This window comes from Phaethon aethereus, assembly GCF_964289735.1.
Source record: "Phaethon aethereus genome assembly, chromosome: Z".
Classification (NCBI taxonomy): Eukaryota; Metazoa; Chordata; class Aves; order Phaethontiformes; family Phaethontidae; genus Phaethon; species Phaethon aethereus.
In genome coordinates, this window is record NC_138577.1 from 58,112,386 (window position 1) to 58,136,583 (window position 24,198).

The window sequence follows — 24,198 nt, forward strand, 5'->3', positions numbered from 1 at the left end:
ACCTAAGCAAAGCTTGTATTAACTTGTGTTGTCAACAAGAATTTATAATTTTTGAATGGTTTGCATTGCTAGGCCAAAATGAACATTTATGATTTTCAGTGAGTATTGAAACATACAATTGGTGTATGTTCTGAAGTTATGAAGCTGAATATAAAATTGCCTTAGAATCCTAGTTAGCAATTAAAGAGGACTGAAATTAATTTTTTCATTTGGAAATGAGTTTCATTTAAGTGCAACAAAAATTACTTAAACTTCAGAAGCCTTTCTGAGGTGGTTGCAATGTTGTGATTCTGTTAAAAAAACCAGGCTTTTCTATTGAAATGAACTTGTGTGGTTGAGTTTTAGGCATGAATTTTGAGATTATTTGTGAACTGAGAGTGAAAATTTCAGGCAACTGTGAATGTGTCTAGAGTTTTGGGAGGACTGCATGATGACCAGCACTTATGTGAAAATTTGAAATATATCTTTTTTGAAGATGTACTATAATCTTTTTTAGTGCGGTAAACTACTCCTTTAACTCCTTTGTACTCAGTGTCCACAGGATTAAGCTTAGCCATAGTGTGAAACTTGGTCTCTATTTTAAGCATTTCTTATATTGGAGGAAGAGTTTGCAGGAAGGCGTATCAGTTGAAATAGTTGGAAAGGTAGCAAGGCCTTTTTCAGAGTTTGAGTCACCTTGGTTGTTAGTCAGATATAAGCTTGGAAATGGGGGATTGAATTGATTTGATGAGTTAATTCTGATGCGTAGGTTCTTTCACTTGTATAATTTCCAGGAGGGCATTTGATGCATTTGAATGAAGCATGGTTATATTTTGCAGTGCATGTATGTGAGTCTGTGGATGCTTGTATTTGTAGAGGTACTAGCAAGCTGTATGCTTGAAATGCAGAGTTAGACTTACTCCATTCCAGGCCTGGTACAACCCTTGGCAGTGTACACAGCTGAGCTGAGCTTGCAGAATAACTGTTCACTGGTTATTAATTATTAATCTGGGGTGCCTCTCTCACCATTTTGCTCTTAAGTGCCTCCCAGAAAACTAACTGTGAGGTAACTTTGTGTACTAGAAACTTGTGCTGTCCTGAAGGCTATAATTTTGTAAATCAAAGCATATGTTTTCAAGATGCAGCTTGCAAGGTTATCAGAATAAAATAAAAGAAATATGAATCAAGATGAATGTAAAGACTTTCTTCTGTAGGGCCATCAGTACTTTCACCATGTAGAAGCTCGGTGGGATCTGTGTAGGGCAAAGACATGCAGACAGTAGCTCTGGTGCAGTGGCTGGTGTACACTGGTGTAGGGACTTAAAACTCACTGGGACAGTGGACTCTGAAGCCTGGGGCCTGCTTCTGAATGTGAATAGGGAACTGGCTGGGTTCCCAGAACATGGCTTCCCAGCACCCAGCTTCAGTAGAAGGACGACTCACAGATTTTCTTGCTTGTTTTGCCAGCTCTGTGAAATCTTTAAACTGTAATCATAACTGATCAGCATTGCCCAGAGCCATGTTTTTCTTGCATATGTTCAGAAAGGAGAAAAGTGTTGTCAGGTAATACTCTTAAGATGGTGGTAAGTGCAGATTGTCCCACCAGTGCCCAAAATGCTGATTGTAATTACTGATCAGGACACTTGCACTGGGGGCTTTAGAAAAGCTAAGGGAACTTGCTATTCTGGGAAGTACTGAACCTGATTTTACAGAATGTGTCTGAGTAAATGTATAAACACAATGCATGCATGGGTAATGTATGCTGGGACTGAACTGCAGCCCTTGCTGTCTGTCATTTTTGGTGTTCTCATTGATAATTTTAACTCTTCTATGGTGCACTATTTACACTCTTTTCCTTGTCCTTCTGTAACTGGGACCTTGGTTTTGCTGTTTCTGTGTAAAATTCTCCTTTAGATACCAAAAGCAAGCTCCAATATCCAGGAGCTTGTCACTTACTAGTTTCATGTTGTGATTGCTATTGGGAAAGTAATTGTATGTGGGCAGTACCCACATGGCAGTACCATTCAGGAGTCTTGGAGAACAGTGATGGTCAATTGCCATGTAAAACTTTTGAGAGTACTTCTTGAAAAGCCTTGTATTTGATTGAATTGCACAAAGCAAATACTGTGTTCACTTCAGCCTGATGTTAGTATTCCTCATCCACAGAGAGGGTATTGGCTTGTAACATGACTGTACTGATTTGGATCCTGCATCTTTTAAAAGAAGTGCCTTGTCAACTTGTTTTTTGTCTGTGGTGTTTCATTCTTCAGTTATATTACTCTTAGCCTTTTTGACCAGTAAAATTTTGTAGTTCACTGACACCTTCTATGCTTATTCTCCAAATTCTTGCTAGAGAAGACATTGTGAAGTAGTTCAATGAAAATAAAATTTATATTAAAGGAGTAGAAGGCAAATCATGAAAGTTTGTCACTTTGGCTGTTAATCTACTAGAGATGCTTTGCAGTAAACGGAGTGCATATATGCAACCACACTGTTGGTCTAACCACAAGGACAACATTCCTCCCAAAAATGGAAATGACACTAGGATCTTTAAAACGGAGTAGAACTGTACAAATATGTTCTTTTGATACAGTTAGTTTAACATAATCAGCAGTTGAGAAAACTTAGCAGACCTGTAACTCTTTCTCAGTCTTTTTTACTTTGTGGAAATTTGCACAGTGTTCTTGAGCAAAGTGGTAGTATTTGATGAAATAGATACTCTGACAAAAGGAGTTTGAAGGAAAGTAATGTTGTATGGAATGACAAATTGCAATTTAGCAACAGCATCACCCTTATTGGGTGTGTACTTCAGTGCTTGAAAACACTTTCTGCTTTTAATATGAAGCTTGAAGCATGGCAATTATCCTAAAAGTATGAGGAGGTGTATACTTAACATTTTATCTTCCATGGAAATTGCTATTTTTATAGGAACACTAACAGTGTAAACCCAAGAATTAGTTTAATTCAAATAATTAGGTAATATTGTCTGTACTGAATCTTGGTTTTATAAGGACCTGCATTAAAAAATTACTCTGTGGGAAATCTGCATGTGCAGACTAACAAAATGCAGGAAAGTAACAAAGTCAGTGTGCTTCTGGCATGTATAAAAGAAAGGAAGAGAGTATCTTAGATTCCTGGCAAGCCACTGAATATCACGTATACTTCTTACATTCAGAAAAGCATCTAAATTCATGTATTAGCTCTGTTAGACTTAAAAAGAATTATTTATCTGAATGTTGAAATAAAAATTGACTTAATGTACCTTCTTCTTGTAGGTGGTTTTGCTTTTGTGTATGAAGCTCAGGATCTTGGAAGTGGCAAAGATTATGCTTTGAAGGTAAAATGAATTTACTTCACTACAGGTTTATAACGTCTGTCTTTTTGCTTGATGCTTTAACATGACAGTTAGTCCTTGATGTACGCCACTGAACAAGTCATTTGGAAAAATCCACAATGATGAAGTGGTATTTGTAGCACACTGTACCTATATTTAGAGTCGTCATTCCTTTTAGAACCCTGCATTTTATACTTAGATGTCAAAGATGGGAATTGTTCTATTAGGTACTACTGCTGTTTGTCTTCATTTGGTCTAGAAATTCATTACCCTGCCCCAAGCATTTTGTTGCATGGGTAAAAAGAATCTTCCCTACTTACTTGAAGTGGCGTACAGGATTTTTTCACCCCTCAGAAGCAGATTTAGCCTGGTGGTTAGCATACCTTTGTACTTCCAGAGTAAATTTCATCAGTATTAAAAATAATGTTCCACAGTTTGACTTGTTGATCAAACATTCAGCCTCGTGCTTTTCAGAGACACTCTGCTGGATTATTGTTTTCTGAAGGCTTCTAATAGTTATGTAACAGCTGAAAAACTGAAGTCTTATGGAAAGGACAATAAAGTGAAGTCATTTGCTGTATTTTGCTGCTAAAAAGTCATGGCACTTGTGTTCACTACAAAATGACTTCATTTTTGGAGTAGGGGTGTTATGTGGCTGTATCAGTGCAAAGACATCCATCTTTGAAGAGAAAGTGAGAAGGCTAGTAGTGTAAAAGGGTGGGAGAGATAAGATGGCATTATACCACTGGTAATGACTTGGCCTGGTTTTTTACTTTCATACCACATGCTACAGTAACAAAACATGTGATCAAACCCATATAGTGTGTTCCAAATGTCATCCAGAAGTAGCCTCATTTAAAATAACAGATGGAAGGTGAACCATTACTGTACTTCCTCTGTTTTGTAAGACTGGTGGCTTGTAGCAAATGCTCAGATTGATTCTAGTCAAATGTTGACTCAATATGAGCAATACTGGAAATAGCAATGCTTAATTTTACTGCTGATTACTTGGGTACCATTGAAAAAGTTGGGCTATGTAATTTGGAAGAAGTTTTATTTGGAGTGGGTTGAAGATTGTTACAAATTATTTGACGTGAAAGGTGAATCTTTTCTTGTCAGGGCACAATTCTGTAGCCAGGAGACTTCAGTGTTTTATGCAACAGAAAACTATCAGAGCAGTTACTTTACGAGTGTCAAAGGTTATGATGACTCACTTATTGCTAAACCTGAACAGTACAGGTAGCTGAAAAACTGGGTGTCGTATTTATGGCAGTATGTACAAATGTACAATAAGCTCACTTTTTTTACTGTCCCATCACAGTTCCTTTGGTTTTTTACTATAACTTGTCCTTTGTGTTTTGGAAAAAAATCTGTGCACTGTTTTTCTGTAAGTTATAATAACTATATCTTAATTATTCTGTTTTCTGATAGCGATTGTTGTCTAATGAAGAAGAAAAGAACAAAGCCATCATTCAGGAAGTTTGTTTTATGGTATCCTTTTCTGGAACATATTTTTATGTTTGATATTAGGCAATTTAATGGAAACATTTGTGAGAAACAGAGGACTGCTCTACAGTTTCAGTTATTCCTATGCCATACACTGCTTAAGAGGACTGACATTCTGAGGAAGGTCTGGGTTCCTGGTTTGTCATGAGTCTGGCACCAACATCCAGCAAGTTCAGTTATTCAAAAATTACGGGAATTTAATGTGTGCAGATAACTTTTGTAGCTAGTGTAGATTTTGTCATGTACTCTGTCTAGCAAGAAATGAAATTCTTATTTGGGCTTTCTTGCAGTCCTGTGACTGTGGTCAAAAGACCTTTCGTCTATTCAGATGATACTTAGATCTTAAGTAGACTTGCCTCACGTGCACTGGATTTATTGCCTTTTGACTACACAAAACTTATGCTTGTACTCTCAATGTTTCTTAATTTCTGCCTCAGATGCATCTGACGTTAAAAAGTAATACTGAATATTAAAGGAGGGAATTTGAGTAGAATCATAGAATCACAGAATAGTTTGGGTTGGAAGGGCCATTTAAAGGTCATCTAGTCCAAACCCACTGCAATGAGCAGGGATGTCTTCAACTAGACCAGGTTGTTCAGAGCCCTGTCCAACCTGACCTGGAATGTTTCCAGGGATGGGGCATCTACCACCTCTCTGGGCTACCTGTGCCAATGTTTCATCACCCTCATGGTGAAAAATTTCTTCCTTAGATCTAGTCTAAACATACCCTCTTCAGTTTAAAACCATTACCCCGTGTCCTATCACAACAGGCCCTGCTAAAAAGTCTGTCCCCATATTTCTTATAAGCTCCTCTTTAAGTACTGAAAGGACTTAAGAATACATACATCAGAAGCAGGAAGCAGATGTTTCTCAGTGTTGTTGCTGTCCTTTTTGTCTTCAGTGATGTTAGATGGTAGGTTATAATGTAATCTCAGAATGTTTTCAGTCTTTGGCTTTAGTAGACTCAGTATTTGCTCCCCAGCACCTGCTCTAAGACCCTCAGTTTGTTTCAAGAGTCAGTGAGAAGCTATGGTATGCTGTTTTGTTTTCTACTCCAACTATTCAGCTTCATTTTGAGTTACCAGGCAAAACCACTGATCTTCATTTAAGCTACTCACATATTTCTTTTTATGATTACTGGCTTGTTGGGCAAAATCTTACACTAAACACTGTTCACTAGATGTACACTTGCAAAGAACGGACTACCATAGCACTATACATTTTCTAGCTACTCTGACTACAGCTTGCCAGGAGTGAAGAACTGCATGTTCTTTGGATGTTTTTTCACAACTGAGGTTCATTAAAGCATATGTACGACATGAATGAGGGTTAACTGTTGCTAATGTACCAAGATATAACTGTGAAATTGAATTAATTCCTCCAGCTCTGAGAAAAAGGTTGTGAAGAGATGCATAAGGTATAAAACAGTTCTTTGGATTCATTCTAATCTAGTGGATCCAGCTTGCCCCTTTTTTGTAGCTTTGCTATACTTATGATGTCTTTTTCTTTTCAGACTTGGTGAATGCATCTTGTAAATAGAGTGTATTTGTCTCATAGGCTTGAGTCTCAGTATATGAGCACAGTGAAACACATCAGAGCAACACAAATAGGCATGATGCAGTGTAACTTCCAGGCAGGAAGTTCCAGGCAGGGAACTTACATTTTACTCTCCTTCACATAGTTCAAAAAATGATACCTTGGATTTTTGAACTGGAAGTGAAACATGACAAACATTTAGTATGAAGAGTTTTTACTAATGATGGCAGGATAAGTAAGTCCTTGGTCTTCTAGAGCTTTTATTTGTTTTGAATTTTATTTTAATTACTGAAATTGAAGCATAACATACTTGCTTTGAAAAGACAGGTGTTGATACCATAGCCCTTTTTTGATCAGCCAGCTCAAGAAGCAGCTGATAATTAAAAGGTCTCTCTGCTACTTGTGTAATGCCTTGCAGTCATTGTCAAAAGACAAAATGAAGTAACTAGGCCTGTTATGAAGTCCAATTTCCTCAGAGCCTTAATCACAAGGATTTTTTTAAAATGTTTTGACTTTTCATTATATTACTTTCAGTGGCTTCTTTTAAGTCTGTTTTTTTCAGCTGAGGCATGGTTTCCCTGTTCTGCTTAGTATTTTAATTGCAGCTGTAATGCTTTTTGTGGTTTTAAGCTAACATTGCAAATGAGATGTCTGTGAACTGCTGTATAAAATAGTATGAATAAACTTGGCAGTCATCTTCCTTGAACATGTTATCTCCAGAAAAAACTTTCAGGTCATCCCAACATTGTCCAGTTCTGCTCTGCTGCATCTATAGGAAAAGAAGAATCGGACACGGGACAGGCAGAGTTTCTTTTGCTTACGGAGCTGTGTAAAGGTAAACTTTATTTCTTTTCCAGCAATGCATGTTGCTTCTGACGGCTGTTTTGCACAGGGTGCTTCACAGCTTAGAAGCTTTGAAAGCCTCTTAAAGGTAGCATAGTTCAGTGGAGGTAGAGTTCAGCCTCATCTTTTATAGGATAAGCATCAAGTTCTTTGAGGCTGAAGTTCAACTGCATCTTAAATATAGGATAATCATTAAGTTCTTTGTTTGAGACTACTCAGAGGAAAAAAGGAGGAATAGTTCCTTAGAACACCATTTCCTTTGGCACTGCAGTCGGTGTGGGTTTGCCATTTTCAGAAGATCCATCTAATATTACAACTCAAGGCTATAAATGTTCCTTGATGAGAAGAGTGTCTATTCATGCCAAGCTTTCAGTATTTGTGGTCTTCTGTGTGTGCTTATATGAATTTCTTTGATTTTCTGCAGGACAGCTGGTGGAATTCTTAAAGAAAGTAGAATCCAAAGGACCTATCTCCTGTGACACAGTTTTGAAGATCTTTTATCAAACCTGCAGAGCAGTGCAGCATATGCATAAACAGAAGCCTCCAATTATCCATAGAGATTTAAAGGTGTGTTACAACATTTATTTAAATGCTGAATTTTTACAATTCTTTCTTACTACAATCAGGAGCCAAACAGGGATCACTTAATGATGCTGCCCTTCCCAGAAGGCTGAACTTGGATCAGCAGCATAAAAACCTGTAGGTCAGAGTTTTGAGCCAACCTCAAATGAGACCTGAGATGCTAGTGTAGCATTTTTTGGCGGGCGGGGTGGCTGGGGGGGACACACGGGCAGGCAGTAGGGTGGAGTCCTGACAGGTTTTTCTCAATTATTTTGACTAAAAGTATAAGGATTTGTGAACTTCTACAGTGCAGCTTCTAAACAAGTTCACCTTCATAGTGGTGGCTGCTTCTGTCTTCCTGTGGTTTCCTTTTCTTGCTTGTCAGTGTAGTTTATTCTTGTTCCTGAACCCCTTTGGATGAAGTTCTCACTTAAAATGCGTGTAATCAGCACTGGAAGAAACCAGCTAGTTAGAGTTGTAAAAATTCTAATCAAGTTAGAGGGCGATTTGTAAAACAGCAGTGCTTCTCTGACATTTTAATTGTCTGAATTTGATCTTTTCGGGATTTGCCATGCAGCACACAGCTAGTCTGTATAACACAGTTTGTAGAGCCTGTTAAAATCTGAATAATCAGGTGGAATGTTTTACATTATTAGCAACCTTTACCAAAGCACAAAAACCAGAACATATGTGCACAGAAGCTTGATCTCTGGTCCTGCTGTGACCATTTTTAGTGTATAAATTTAAATTGGTGTTGAATGCCCACCCTTCTTATTGTATATGAAGATAAGCAAAGGTTATCCAACAGAGAAGGGAATTCAGATTGCTTATTGAGATTGTTACTCTAACCGTATCATTAACAGAGCTTACGTCTTCCTGTAGGTTAATCAAAATTACTTTTATGGTGGAAGAAGTTGGAAGGGGCATGTGTAAGGGAGGTTAGTAGGCTGTTCTGAAAACAGGTTTTGCAGAAGAAAGTCCAGAAATGTTACGGTTTCAAAGGGAAAGGGGAGACAAACCTAGTTATCTGAAGTGTGGTGTTATAACGTTATTCATTTGCATCTTAACTTTTATACCTTTTCCTGACTTCATACAGAGATAAGAATTTTCAGCCTTTTGTGGTTATGACCCCACAATACTTCTGCCCAATACCTACTTTTACCCTCCCCTTAAGTTTCTTCCCCATTTTACTTAGCAATCCAGTTTTGGATTTTATGAAGTAGAAAAATGAACTATTCAGGCAGCACATGGTCCTCAAATAGCTGTTTTCTGTCTCTGCCCAGGGTCACGGCACCTCTTTCTGTGTGTCTCCTGGCAGCCTACTTCTCTACTAGTACCTTCCTGTTTTGCATCTACAGCAGTTCTAACCTCCACTCCACTGCAATTAAGCTAACAGCGTTCAGTTTTATGCATGAAGATATTTGGATTCCAAGATAACTGCTTCTGCAAGTGGTCTTCTGAAAAACTGGCCTCTTAGACATCAAGGAAATGATTTTTTTTTTTTTTTCCCCCTGCGGTTTATTTCTTGTTCTCTTGAATGTTTCCTGCTTGTAGTTTTTGGTGCTTCCTTTTAAAAATTGGCTGTATTACTACCATATACTTCTACAGTACTGTCTGAAATCTTTGTGCTCCTGTAAACAATATTGTGGGCTAAAGTGAGTATTTTTATATATATGCACAAATGAGTTGATGTTTAAAAGCATGTATGTTAGTGTACGGAAAAAAGACATTTTTACATTATTATTCTACCTTTTTTTGAAGGTGGAAAACTTGCTTATTAGTAACCAAGGGACGATTAAACTTTGTGATTTCGGTAGTGCTACAACTATAGCTTACTATCCTGACTACAACTGGTCTGCACAAAAAAGAGCACTGGTTGAAGAAGAGGTGAGACTATTTTAATATGATTAATCTTAATATCAACAATGGAGTCATTTAACTGTTAATATTAATGTGATATTGATTCATGGGATTTCCAAGATGACTGAAAATTTTCAGTTGTGGTGTTGTTTGTAAAGCTTTGCTTTTGTATTTGTGTTGCCAGAGTTCAAACACTGTCTGCAGTTATCAGAGCTTGTGTTTTGTAGCTGCGTATACCAATTCTGCTTCAACTTGAGCAGTGTCCATTCTGCAATCTGGTGTGAGAATAGAAGTGTTTACTAGACCTTCTTCTAATTGCACTCTTGACAAGAAGTAAAAAATTGGTTATGTCAAAGTGACTTCTACCTTCTCATCTGTTTTTCTCAGTTGAATGATATATAAAGAAGCAGCAGGTCTGCTCAGCAGAATTTGAATAGGCAGTATTGCAATGCCTTTAGGACTGCAGTGACAGTGTCAAGCATGCAGTGTGTTTTTGCAAAGTGCGTTTGTTCTTAGTTAAGAGTTGAGAGTAATGCTGGTAGATCTAATCTAATACATCAACTAGACTCAGACTTCTAAGTATAGAGAAATAGTGACACTTAAAATTCATGTGTGCAACTTCTGATATCATGAGTCTCTAAACTCCACCCGTGTTGGAATCCAGCATCCTTGGAGAGCAAGCCATTGGTTTTTGGAGAAGAAAAGATGGTGTTATACCACTGCCTTGTATATTCTATGCAAAAATATGGTAGAAAAAGTCTCTTCTCCTTGTGAACATAGCTTAACTCTTTGGATGTGTTTGCACTGTCATTAAGTGTGATGAGGAAGTGAGAAATACACACCGGAGCATGAATTAAGTTTTTGGTTTATTGCAGATTTTCTGTATTTGTGTTCATATTCCTCTTTGCCTCATGTAGAACAGTAATTTTATTTTACATGCTTTGTGGTTTGGAAGGACTCTTGAATATCACAATGTTACTTATTTAAGTACTACCATCTTTATCCAGCCTTATATCAAAGCTGTTGTGGCTATTGCAGGATTCAATTGATGGCTTCTGCCTTGACAAGTATTTCTGAAATTAATTTTCAAAGTGAGAATGCTATCCATTCTACATGGAGAGCTGTTTCCTTGGTTGAATTATTCAAGTTTCTGTTTCAAGAAATTCTGTTTTCTGCAGATCACAAGGAATACAACGCCATTGTACAGGACACCAGAAATGATAGACTTGTATTCAAATTTCCCAATTGGTGAAAAACAGGATATTTGGGTAAGAAATTTTTCTCTTGCTGTATTTTAGCTTCTTATGTCATAGTGAAACTGATTTTGCAGTCTTCATGTTAATTTGTTGATTAAATAAATAAAAGCACCAAAACAAACATAGGATAGACTGTCTTATGTCAAAATAAACTTAAATGGTATGAACTGTGTATCTAAATACTAAAAAGAATGAGACGCAGTATTTGAGTTTTTCTCCCAGATCTAACTTGACTTCCACTGTGAGAGGCAATGCTAAATTCCTTTGACATTCAGTAGAATGTCAAAGATCAAACTGTTACCTAGCTTGATCTTGCCACCCTAGGGACAGAATGCTTACAGTCCGTAGGTTCCAATTCTTGCCTTTCACACTCTGCCATGCATGTAATCCTGGGACAGCCTATTATTGAGTTGCAAATGGCTATGTCTAGGTATTGTGTCTGAATAAAATACTTACAGATAGCAAGGATGAGAACAACCCAGAGATCATTCATGCTTTGAAAGGATGATAAACTGTTAACATTCATTAAATGTTAAAATCTGTAGCCAGAATTAAAGCTAAATATTAAATCCTCATTTGTAGCTTTTTCAGTTGTGTAATACTGCAGTAGTATTGAGGTACTGCCCAGTGATTTGTGCTTAGGGACTAAGTTTAGTGGATGTCTTTTAGAGGCAGATGTCAAGCTGTTTGGCTGTTAGGTACGTTGGCAGTGTGTCAAAGGACAAATTGAGAAAATGTAGTACCGGTACTTCAAAAGTTTTTCTTTTGAATCTCAGAACTTCATTCAATTTCTTAATTTAGTTATAAGATATTGTGGAAACTCTTATTCAGCTTCTACAGCTGTTGGCGACTTTCCTCTGACATTTGAAGAAGCACCAAGAAAAATACATTTTTCTGACCATTTGGTCATTTCACATGTGTTAAATACTGTCAGTCTCGGGCAAGATTACATCCAGTTAAACACAAAGCTAGAAATGCATTTAACAAAAGCTTCACTCAAAAGCGCAGTTGCGATTTATTTTTTGTTTAGAATAACTGTCTGTTAGTGTTAACATGGTGGTTGTTTCCTCCTGTGTCTTTGGAAGATCTGTGCCATTTACCATACCTTTTGTTGGAACATGTTTTGTGTTTTTTTCCTTTACACTCTGGGTTCAATGAAAACGTGCAAAGTATTTGGCAATAGAATACATGGAAGCATAACTGATACTCTAGTTTGTGGTTAGGATAAACAAAGCAGTTTTCTGAAGAAAGCAAGTAGGGTGAGTAACACTCATGGTTGTGGTCTGTGTGCTTGTGACTGTGAGCTTAAAGCATAATGGAGATAAAGTCTTAGAACAGCAGCATAGATGAAACATTAGTTATCAACCACATAGACTCCACAATGGGAGTGCAATTTAGATATTGATTGTAAGATCAGAGGTTTTTAGGCTTGACCAGCTGCTTTCTGTACATTTCCTGCCTAAGTCTAGAGATTGTCAGAAAATAAACACAAATACCTTTGTTCCACATTTCTGGATTTAATGCGATTTCCTGAACTGAAATTCTCCATTGGAATTATCTTTTGGCTTGGAAGGGCCTTCATATGCTCCTATTCTTACAAATTTCTGAAAAAGCAGAATAGTGGGCTTTGGAATATGTTTGTTAAGGAGCAAAATTTCAAAGGTGGGTTGTCCTTACCAGTATCTTATGAAAAGTTTTTCTAGTCAGTACAAGACATCTTGCAGGTTTTAATTCTGTGTGAGCTTGAATGATCTCTTTAGATTTCATGTAGTTTAATACTGTTCAGAAAGTACTTTGGTGTAATACCTGTGTGTCATCCTGCAGCTATACTGTAGAACTTTTCATCATTTGAAGTGTGCTGCATATTGCCTGAAGCTGGTCAGTGGAAAAATAAGAGTATTTTGATTTGTTTCAGACAATCACCCCCCCACCAAACACTACCACAACCTGCCCAAAACTCCACTGTCGTTTTATGGTAGGGTTAAAGTAGCTGCTGGTAAAGGCCCAGTAGCAAGTCAAAAAGTTCTTAGTCATTTTTGGCCACTTTGTTACGCTGCTTTCTTACCTTCTGGCATGTGAGTGCTCAGACTGAACCAGGCAGCTTCTGTAGAGGGACTGTCTGCAGCTTCAGGGCAATGTTGTGGGGAAATGGCTCTTCTCTTAAATGTATCCATGCTGAGGCTATCTGAATGGCGTTTGCTTTGAGGAATTGCCTTGCTGCAACCGGAATGGCTGTTTAGACAAATTGAATCATAATTGGTGTTTAAAATATTCAGAATATATTACTGTTACAATCCAAAGTTACAGATAGGAACAGAGGGGAATGAAAAACATTCTCTAGCAATTAAAGCAAAGAACAAATCTAAGTGCTCTCTTTTCCTGTGTGTTCAGCTGATTGCCTTTGTGGTCTTCTCCTGTGTGTGGCTGTGAATGCTGTCTTCTGATGTGCATGGTGTCTCAGACTGCAGAGGGTGTAGTTTCAGTCCTCCAACGAAGTTATGATCTGCCTTCTTTGTAAACAGGCATTTCTGTGGCAGAGCAGCTGATATTTCCTGTACTCCCCTGCTGGATTAATTAATGTGGACTGTATGATGCTTCAGTGTGTACATGACACAGTTTTTTATCAACAGACTGACAAAAATGTACTTGCTTTACAATAATACAGAATTAATATATGCAGTTTATTTCTGGCCTTGGATTGAGAGACTCAGTATGTGTTTTAGAGTAACTAAATCTCAAACCTTTGAGACTTCAAATCTTTGAAACTGTTCTTGGCATAAATTGTCAACCAAGGAAGGTTGGAGACAGCGCATGCAGAGGACTGGAGGCAGTGAACAGATTTCTTAGCTAATGTCTTCACTGGCTTGTTTTGTTTGTGGAGGCTATAAAAGCCTGTATGATCAAGCAACTAAGCTGGGGTTCAGAAGAAACTTTGAGGAGGAATTTTCCAGTGTGTTGTGCAAACATTTTCTTGGAGGTATTGGATGCTTTATCATCAAACTTTTGTAGGCCAGATGGAACGTGGTTCTACTACAGTAGCATAACTCTGCCAATATGTTTCATATTTTAACTGATATGAAAAAATATATGTGAACTTACATTTACTTAAGTAACAGGTGAAATTACTCTAACTGATCCATAACACCTGGTCTGTTCAGAGATTAGAATTCAAAACTGACTTCTGGCTTTGGTGGTTTTTGTCTTGTCAGGTTGCACAGGTCTCAAGTCTCAAATCCTGTTCTTGAACATACCTAGTGTTACAAGACTACTTATTTTTGTATATTGTGAAAATCATAAAATGGATTTATTCTAATGATTTTTTTAAAAAGACAGGAATAGGAGAATCCCTGAAACTGAAAATTTCCATGAAAGGGAAAAAACTACCACAAACCTATTTAGGAGCGGTATTGCTGCTTGGAGCTCTCTAATTGACATGCCAAACTAATGAATGTTTCACTAAGTGTTCTGTCCTCAGAGAAACATCAAGAATAATTATTTCTAAAAGAGTGTGAAGCTGATCTCCAAAGCACTGGGAATATATAGAGTTGCATGAGTCAGTGTTGATGATTGAAACCTGCCATTTGCAAGCAGTATTAGGAAACTTAATTTCATAGTCTAAAATTCTGCTTTAAATATCATTGCCTCAATTAAAGATAGTACAAACAAGAAGAATCAGCCAATGGGTTCATGAATCGGAAAATTTGTATTTATAAACTTTTTTCAATCTGTAGTAAGTTTTAGACGAAGAAGGTGGGTGCTAGAGAGCTCCTTTTGTCCACAGCTGTGGGGACCTTCCAACTTCCTGTAGGACCATGATGCTGTGTATCAAAGGATATGGGATAAGGTGTAGAGGTACAGCATAAGGTGTTTCTTTATCCTTGGGTCAATATCCTTGTATAAAATTGCAACACACCTTTGAGTCGTGGAGGAGGAAGAGGACAGAAGTATGCCATAGTCTGCTTGTGTCCCTGTCTGGGACTGTAACTGTCAGACTCCTGACATCAAGTAAGGCAGCCACCCTCTGTTGCCACGGGCAGCCCCTGCCTCCATGCCTGGGGCTCTCCCAGCCTCATACCAAGCTTGTCCATTCCATGCCTCCCTGATGGCCAGGAAACACCCATCCTGGCCCAAAAATGCTGGCCACCACCAGTATTCTGCCCATTGATACAGCCGTTACAACACTAGGGCTAGTGCCAGGAGCTCAGTCCCAGGATACCCACTGAAAAAGGGCAGAGAGCTCCCTTGGCCTGTGGCTTTGGGGAGCTTACAGCTCCCTGTAAGACCACAATGGGGCAGGAGTTTGTGTAATCACTACTGTAGATGCTAACAGCTCTCCAGCACAGGGCACAGGAGGAAGTGGACGGGAGTGTGCTGTGGTCTGCTTGTTTCCCTGTCTGGACATTGAACTGTAGTACAAAGCAGCCACTTTGTCACCACCGGCAGCCCCTGCCACTGTGCCCTCCCCTCGCTACCCTTGCTTACCTGGCTGCTCATCAGTGTGCCGGGGCTGGCACAGCCCTTTTTATACCCATCCTGAGCTGCTGGTGTCACGAGCTACCAATGTTCTACTTGCTGTGACACCACCGTGACATCTGTATACTGCTCATTGGGTAAAAAAATGGATGGATGGCTAGGCCCAAATAATTGTGGTAAATGGAGTTAAATCCAGTTGGTGGCCAGTCACAAGTGTGTTCCCCAGGACTCAGTGCTGGGGCCAATTCTGTTTTAATGTCTTTATCAATGATCTGGATGAGGCGATTGAGTGCACGCTCTGTCAGTTTGCAGAAAACACCAAGTTGGGTGGGAGTGTTGATCTGCTTGAGGGTAGGAGGGCTCTACAGAGGGTTCTGGCCAGGCTGGGTTGATGAGCTGAGGCCAACTGTATGAGGTTCAACAAAGCTAAGTGTTGAGTCCTGCACTTGGTTCATAACAACTTTGGGGAAGAGTGGCTGGAAAGATGCCTGGTGGAAAAGGACCTGGGGGTGTTGGTCGACAGCTGACTGAATATAAGCTGGTGGTGTGTCCAGGTGACCAGGAAGGCCAATAGAATCCTGGCTTGTATCAGCCAGGCCTGTATGGCCAACAGGACTAGGGAATAAGAGCAGCGAAGCTGGTGAAGGACCTGGAGCATAGGTTCTGTGAGGAGCGGCTGAGGAAACTGGGGTTGTTTAGCCTGGAGAGAAGGAGGCTGAGGGGAGATCTTATTGCTCTCTACAACTACCTGAAAGGAGATTGTGGTGAGGTGGCTGTTGGTCTCTTCTCCCAAGTAACAAGCAACAGGACAAGATGAAATGGCTTCACTTTGCTCCAGGGGAGGTTTAGATTGGGTATTAGGAAAAATGTCTTTACTGAAAGAGTGGTCAAACATTGGAACAGGCTGCCCAGGAAAGTGGTTGAGTCACCATCCCTGAACGTATTTAAAAGATGTGTAGACATGGTGCTTAGGGACCTGGTTTAGTGGTGGACTTGTCAGCATTAGGTTAACAGTTGGATTCTATGATCTTAAGGGTTTTTCCGACCTAAATGATTTTGAGATTCTATGAAATATTTCTGCCTTTATCTCTGTGTAGGCTCTGGGCTGTATCCTGTACTTGCTGTGCTTTAGACAACATCCATTTGAAGATGGAGCTAAACTTCGCATAGTCAATGGAAAATATGTCATGCCACAAAATGACACCTGCTATTCTGTGTTTCATGATCTCATTCGTAAGTTTACCGTGTTATTTAATTTGATGTCTTTATGGATACATCTTACTATTGACGATGTCGTATTACTGATAGTTAAATGTTATTGGTATGTGATGGGGCAAAAGGTTAACTGCAGCAGCTTCTTGTTTTATTAAAAATTTAATCCATTGTCAAAAAACTTGAAAAGTTTAGATGAAACTTTGGGGTTTTTAGTGCTGTTCCTTGTCTTGCTTAGGATCTGAGTTAGACCATAGGAACAACTAGTGTTTTGATCTGATTTCTTTGAATTTGCTTTAGAGATTATATTCTTTAAATTTCAAATAGATTACTGGTGACTTTAATTTCAGTGCCAGAAATATGTCTACAGCTCCAACAGTATTAGATATAAACTTACTTCTGAGTTAATTCATTAATTAACTCTAAAGTATATTCTTTGAAATACAGTAATACCTGTTATGACAGTGATATTTGGATGTGGATTTAGCAGTTGCTCCACTCTGTTAATGCGTTTGATAGCTTGTTGCACTGGAGTGCTCTGAATAAATGACTAATCTTTCCTTCAAGAAAAGCTCTGAAGGGTTTCTGTTACGTGTCTGAATCTCCTTTTTTAGGCTCCACTTTGAAGGTGAACCCAGAGGAGAGATTGTCAATCAGTGAACTTGTGAATCAACTGCAGGAGATTGCAGCAGCTAGGAATGTGAATCCTAAATCCCCCATCACAGAGGTAAAGATTTTCTCATAAGGAGTATTACTGATTAGGTCTCCTTTCTCTCCTCTCTTATCCAGTGAGTGTGAGTTTAGTAGCAGATGTCAGAGCAGGTCCTCTGTTCCTTACTCTTTTGAAAATTTCACGCTAACTTGTTTTGAAATTCACTTCAATTGATCTGTGTCACTTGTAGGATCTTTGAAAGTAGGCCTTTTAGAGCACAGAGCTTGCATGATATTAAAGGAATCTAGTTGTTCTTACTGCTTGTTGAAAAACTTCTCATGATCTTGGATCACTCTTTAGAATGCAGGTGCTGTTCGACATGTTCTATCTAATCATAGTTAACTTGCAGAAAAAAAAATCTAGTATAGGAAGGCATTGCCTACACTGATGTGAAGCCCACTGAGGTGTCTTCTGTTTGCTTAATTTGTAAAATACTGCAAGTGAATCACTTAGTGCGTCTTAACTTCCTGGCTTTCTCCTGAGATTCAGCTTGCTTGTTCTCACCAAGTAAAAGTAATTTACAAAGCATAACAAGTTGGCTAAATTGGCAAGAAAATACTCATGGTGAGTATTAATCTCCTCAGCTCCTGGAACAAAATGGAGGCTATGGGAACAATGCTCAGCCTCGGTCATCTGTGACTTCCATTTTACAGAGCTCGAAGCCAGCAGGACAGCTCAACAATATGTACAATGCAGGTAAGTGCAGAAAGAAACATCATCTTAGCGTAAAACCAACTGCATATCTTGTACGTGTGGAAAAAAAAATCATTTTGGGATTTTAGACATTTTGCACAATTACTAGCTATTTTGCGTTTATATCACTGTTTCTAACCTTGTTTTATTTTTTGCAGGGTCTGAATGTATATTGATACATGCAAATGTGAATTTCTCAAGGTCATTGCTGGGCAAGATAAATTGGGTTTCCTATGTAAAACAATTGAAACTAAAATGCATTACTGACCTGTAGAGGTGGGAGAGTTGAAATAAGTGAACTTAAACTTGATGAAAGTGATGGATACAATAAACAATAATGCTCCTAAGAACAGGAGCTGTAGATAAAGTAGTCTTCATATTATGACAAATGAATAAAAATTGCTTATTTTAAACCAAAAACTTTCTGATTCAATGAGGCAACTATACTTGAAAGTATCTTGCACAAAGAGGAGAATTTAAGAGGAATTTAAATTTAACTGTTAAAAATGTCAGAAGTGCTGTTTTTTAACTGAAACCTTGTTACTTTGTGGCAGAAGTTACTGCAATTAGTACATATCCCGAGTTTGTGCACAATATTGGATCCTTGGTGTAAGAACGTGACAGTTGTCTTTTGCTTTCCAAGGACTACTTAACATCAGATACGTTACAGCTTAAAAAGATAGTAGCCATTCTGTGGCTTTTGGTATAACTTTATGCTTGGTCTTGTTGCTGTCTAGTGGCTGAGGTAGGCCAATAAACGTAGAAGCAATTGCGGGGATTTTGACTATGGACCAGAGTAATTCATTAATACTAAGGGGTTACTGACCTGACATGTATTTATTTTAGCCTGTGAGAAGCCTGCAGCATGTAGAAAGGCTTCTGTAAGCATCTGGGGTTCACCTCTCCCTCCTCTCTCCCCCCAAAAAAGACTTCTGGTCCCCTTTTTGATAGTTTGAAGTGCATTGAACAGAGTGATCATAGTCTAAAGCTGTTTAGTTTCATCACTTCCAAAAGACTCATGTCTGACAGACTCAAAAGGAAAAAGCAGCAGCCTAAACTCAGTTTATTTGTTATCCAGTCAGAGGAGTTGTGGTTCTGTGTGAGGAAAAACAGTAGCTGGACTGGAAGTACTAAATTGTGTCAACTAAAGCACATCTCATGACACAATTAAAAGCTGACATACCCATTCTGTAAAAATAGGTATTCCAGAGTTCATTCAGTTGAAAATATTTGCACGTAATAAAGAAAATGAGAAACTTGATACTTACTTGCATCTAATTTGTTATTAAAAGATAATCTCTGCACCCATCTTATCATATATCACGTGAATATGGAACATTACAATTCATGTAGAAGGTATCAAGGGAATATTTCATATTGTATTCAATTTTCCTTCCAGCTTGATATTTCTTGCTTAATATTACTTATGCTGAATTGCCAGCGAGACAGGGGATATTAATGTTCTAGGGAAACTTTTAAGATGGGGTAATATTTATTGCAGTAATGTTATCTGTATATCAATTTCCTTGGAAGAATCCAGCTTCCTAATAGGATTATAATCAAAAGGCTCTCTGGCCATCTGCTTTGTGCAAGAATGAGTACTGTTTGTTATATACAGTCATGTTAATAGGGATGTTATGCTGGGATGCTGTGCTATCTGGGAAGTAGAAGCTTAGAAAGTAACTGAATTAGGCCAGCTGCTTCTGAAACCCTGCACTGAAATGTCTCTGCTGGGGATGCTTAAGTAGATTTGCTAATGATAAGCTGCACTATGAGAGTGATACTAAAAAAAGACAGTAATCTGCTGCACTGGCAATATGAAATAAATGCTTTACTTTCAGAATTTTTTTACCTTATTTTCTCTTAAATGCAAACAATCAATTAAACAAGTGTTAAGTAATTTGCTAGTACTTTGTGACCGCAGGAAGTACTATTTTTTTGCATGGGTCATAGTTAACGAGAACTTTAGAACTGTGAGCAAGGCATAGCCTGTATGTGCATTCACTTCCAGCTGCTTAGGCAACTTGCTTTAGTATGGAGCTCATTCCAGGATATGACTTAAAGTACAATTATTTTTATTCGACTACTCTAGGCCTGACCGTTGCGGAATGTGACCAGACTTATGGAGGGTTCTTTGATATTCTGAGGGGTGGAACAGAGCGATTTTTCACTAATATTAAGGATACATCTTCTAAAGTTATCCAGTCTGTGTCCAAGTGAGTAAAAAAAAAAAAAAAAAGAAATTAAAATTGTGCTGGTAAAAGTTCTAAATGAAAGATGAGGAGCTTATTCCAGAAATGATAAAATTCAGCATACTTTTCCAAGTATGAGCTCTGATAGCTGGTAGCTAGCTATGAAGTTTTGTGAATGATATAAATATAAAAGTTACTTTAGTAATCATGTACTAGAAATGAGAATTTTGGGGGCAGAAGCCTGTCCATAGGTACTACTTTCCCTGCTGTATTTTAGATTCTGAAAGCTTGGGTGAGATGAGCAGGTGGGGGCTGGGACAGTGTGGAGAGGTATGGACTAGGGCTTGCATGGTTCAGAATGAATGAATTGACTTAGTAGATAGGGCCTCCATGAATAAGAGAGGAAGAAAAAAACATGGAGTGGTGAACAGTACAAATAAAGGGAAAGGAGGTGAGAATTAAAACTGCAGGGAAATAATGTATGAGCTCTTCTGCAGTTTAGTTTTCAGGTGGAATCCTATGCCCTCAAGGCAAAGCGAGAGGATCTGCACTGTTTGTCTCCTTTGCCCTGCATTACTTGGAAGAATACTCTCCTGTTTTTATGTATGTGTTCTCAGATACCTAGTGTGTGATTCTTTTAATCAGATTTTCAGTCCCATTCCAAATGCTTCTAGTACCTTTATATGATCAATATTAATCAATCTCTGATTCATAGATTTTTAACTCATAATAAAATTTTATGCAGTGTAAAAGTTTCTTCTTAATTCTAGGGAGAACAGGTAAGTCACTGCTGAATACCATAACTGAACTAGAGCTTCTAAAAGGAGGGTTTGTGGCCCTTTAATTGGGATACTTCACAATGGCTTGTGAAGTTTATTGCTTGCAACATGTTCTTCTGTCACTGAGTCTTAACTTTTTCATAGTGCTGCTCTAAAATGTTTGTAATGGTCAGATAAGTTAGATCTGTAGATCTTGCACCTCAGTAGCCACTTCAAGTGCATTTTTAGCTGTTTGGTCTTACACTTAATTTGTCTAAACTTCCTGTGTGTGGCTTAGGCCAGGCACTCTATTTTCAAAAGGTAGCAAAAGCTATGCAGCTTTCATTTGTCCTTAAGCTTGCTACACAAGCGGTTGACACAGTAGCATCAAACTTTTCACCCTGGGGAAACAACAGTGACTCAAGAGAAGACGAGGAGGTGTGCAAGGGGAATGAACTGTTGCATGATGAAAAGCGGTGACTTGTTAGCAGCTTAGGAGAACTATGGGAATTCCATGTATGAAGTAACATGATGAGCTACAACTTTTAAGCAACTGCTCTCCATTTTATTTTTGGCATGTGCTGTCTTGCAGGCCTCTGTTCTTTATCTCCTTGTACCTGCTACCTTCTGTGGAACTGATCTTCTCCCTTCCTCTTCAGTCCTACTTCTGTTCCTTTTGTGGTATCTTGTTAAACGAAATTTACTGTGTGGTAAAACATGGAAATATTCTGCAGATTCCTTGCCTTTGACAGCTCTACTATTTGTAAACTCCAAGGTACTTAATTCCTTGTCTTAAATTCTGCGAGTTTTGCTTAGATTTAAGTCTTGCAGCAGAGAAATTACTTTTCTTCCTTTGACAGATAACACTTAAATTCTTCTTTACCTTTGACAAAGTTATAAGCACTACTTTCCCATGCCTGTGTTCCTGTATTAGATCTTGCTCCGATACTATATTTTGATTGTACACATTGGTTCTGAAGTACTCCTGCACTTCAGTTTCTTGTGCTCTTGCCTTCACAGGACTTTCTGGATTGTTGTGCCTCCATCAGTCAGCTATGTTTGAAGAAGTTTCTTCTTCGTGCTCTTGCAAGTGGTTTCTTTCTTAAAGGCCACTGGAAGTTTTATTACTGTTTTGAATTTCATCTTGTGCCATTTTCCCTTTATCTAGTGGTGGATTAGGACTATCTAAAATTGTCTTTTTAATATGGAATGGCTTATTTTGTGCCTGCACGTTGTTTTTATTTCTCTTACCTAGCAGGTGTGTGTGGCTTTTTGTTTTGTGTGATTTCCTGTGGTTCCATAGTAAGTGTAGTGATCAAGGAGTAAAGCAGTAACTGTACATCCAACCACATTTGCAGAGCTTATCTGGCAGCTTCTGAAGTATACCACAGTGAGTACTTGCTGTCTGAAAAGATGCTGTTCAGTTCATATGCTCTTCTCTACAGTTGTTTAGATTATGGTGATTGCTGAAATTAAGTCTTGCATCTATCTTATTCTTAGAATTCCTATGGTACTTCTGAACTGCTAGTTAGTGTTCTATGGATGAACTATAGGTTTGGCACTTTAGTTAGAATCCCTTTTTGACAAAAATGAGATGGAACTTGAGGCTTGAGTCCTGCACAGAGCCTTATCATTTATGCCTTAAATTTGTGTAGGACATGAGGAACTGTTGGAATCCTCTAAGCTGCTTCAAACCTTATCTGGCATGACTGTTTACTTTGTGGTAGTGTTTGAGCCTCTGTCAGGAATGTGAGTGCTGTTAGAGACAGTTCATGTCTTGTGGAACTTAATAAATATTAGTCAGAGAAGTTCTTTACATCTTATTTGTATTAATTACAGAAAGTCACGTGGGTATTTACTAGAATTGAGTAGCTTGTGAATGTAATTTGACCTGGTTTTGGTTTGTACCCCTTAATGGGTGGGAGTATTGTAATATCCAAATTAGATCAGAGCCACAGGCCTTTTCCAGGTAACGGGGGGTACAGTACTTCCATGGTCTGTGATGGGTTGACAGAGGATTGTCAGACAGTGTATGTTAAGTCCCAAGGTTCATCATGAGGAGATCAGCCCCTCACAGATGTTTAGTCTGATTGAATAAGGGTTTATATTTAGGTGACTTGTGCACATCACCTCTGACAGAGCATGTGAGACTGTCAGAGTGTTGTTTAAGCTTTGCACTATCATAAACAAATCTTGGTTTTGTGGAGGACGCTCTGTCTTCATACAACTACCTTTTTGTTTTCTTGTGTTACCTATGTGGATTTGGTCATTGGGTTGGGGATTGAAAGAAAAGGAGGGAATGCACCAAGGACACAATTATGCTAGTGAGAACAAGTTGCTTCAATACTTATTTTCCAGATAATATTTAACCAATACTGAGAGAGAAACTCCACTAGTAATTTGCCAACATTCTTTAGTGGCCGTTAGTTCTGTAACTTTCATTCCATGATAAGTCTGTCATGTATTTTGAATCTTAACTGTATTTAACAGTTCACTGAAATGGCAAAACATGAATTAACATGAGCAATTCTTAATGTTATGCAGGACCTGAAGTAGTCTCAGGTTTTTTAGCATTTAACATTCACTGTGCTGCTGAGGGTCCCAACACTGGGCTTGTGCATTCTTAAACTATTTATGCTTTAACGAAGCCGAAGTGTGTTTTGTTTGCATCTACTATAGGACATACCTGTTCCTGTCATGGTCATTCTCTGCCTTTACAAACTTGTGTTGTGGCTATAGCTGACGCTGTCAGGGGAATGTGAGGATACCTCTTCTACTGTGGCATCCTTGACTGACTGCCTTTCCAAAACTCTTCAACCAATATGAGAAGCAGACATTCTGGAAAAACTAAAATTCCTCTTCCTTGTTGTGCATTTTCCTCACCACACTTAATGCATTCCTTGTGTTGGAGTCTGCAATCTCATTAGGTAGGCTTTCTCCTTCCTACTAATAATTGCTTTTCTGAATTGTGGAGTTATTTTATCTGCAGACAAACTTCTTTCTCACTGAATCCAAACTACAGTGGAAGAGTTAGTGTTTTGTAGTTGCTACAAAAATTAGGTTTTTTTCTTCTCTGTCATAGACACATTTATCTTAATTCAAGTTTTGGTCTCTTTGTTTATCCTAGTAAGTGAAAGTCTGAAAACTAAAACACATGTCACAGGCTACTAGGAACAGGGGAGTGAAAGAGAGCCATCTTGTTTGTACCACAGGCCACTTCACTTGCAGGTGTCACAATCTCTGTTGCAGATTCAAGTCAGGCAGAAGCAGTTTATAGTTACAT

The 24,198-nt window shown here is 38.4% G+C and overlaps 1 protein-coding gene across 1 annotated transcript in view; it reads left to right on the top strand.

Annotated features, from left to right (window-relative positions):
• GAK (cyclin G associated kinase) overlaps positions 1–24,198 on the top strand; it is a gene marked incomplete at both ends in the record, with an annotated part of 73,055 nt that overhangs the window by 9,593 nt on the left and 39,264 nt on the right. The window contains 10 exons of the mRNA XM_082012892.1: positions 3,255–3,316; positions 4,745–4,804; positions 7,076–7,190; positions 7,623–7,765; positions 9,521–9,646; positions 10,798–10,887; positions 16,446–16,581; positions 17,175–17,287; positions 17,857–17,968; positions 20,058–20,181. Coding sequence (XP_081869018.1) covers positions 3,255–3,316; positions 4,745–4,804; positions 7,076–7,190; positions 7,623–7,765; positions 9,521–9,646; positions 10,798–10,887; positions 16,446–16,581; positions 17,175–17,287; positions 17,857–17,968; positions 20,058–20,181 — 1,081 coding nt within the window. The remainder of the gene's footprint in view (positions 1–3,254; positions 3,317–4,744; positions 4,805–7,075; positions 7,191–7,622; positions 7,766–9,520; positions 9,647–10,797; positions 10,888–16,445; positions 16,582–17,174; positions 17,288–17,856; positions 17,969–20,057; positions 20,182–24,198) is intronic.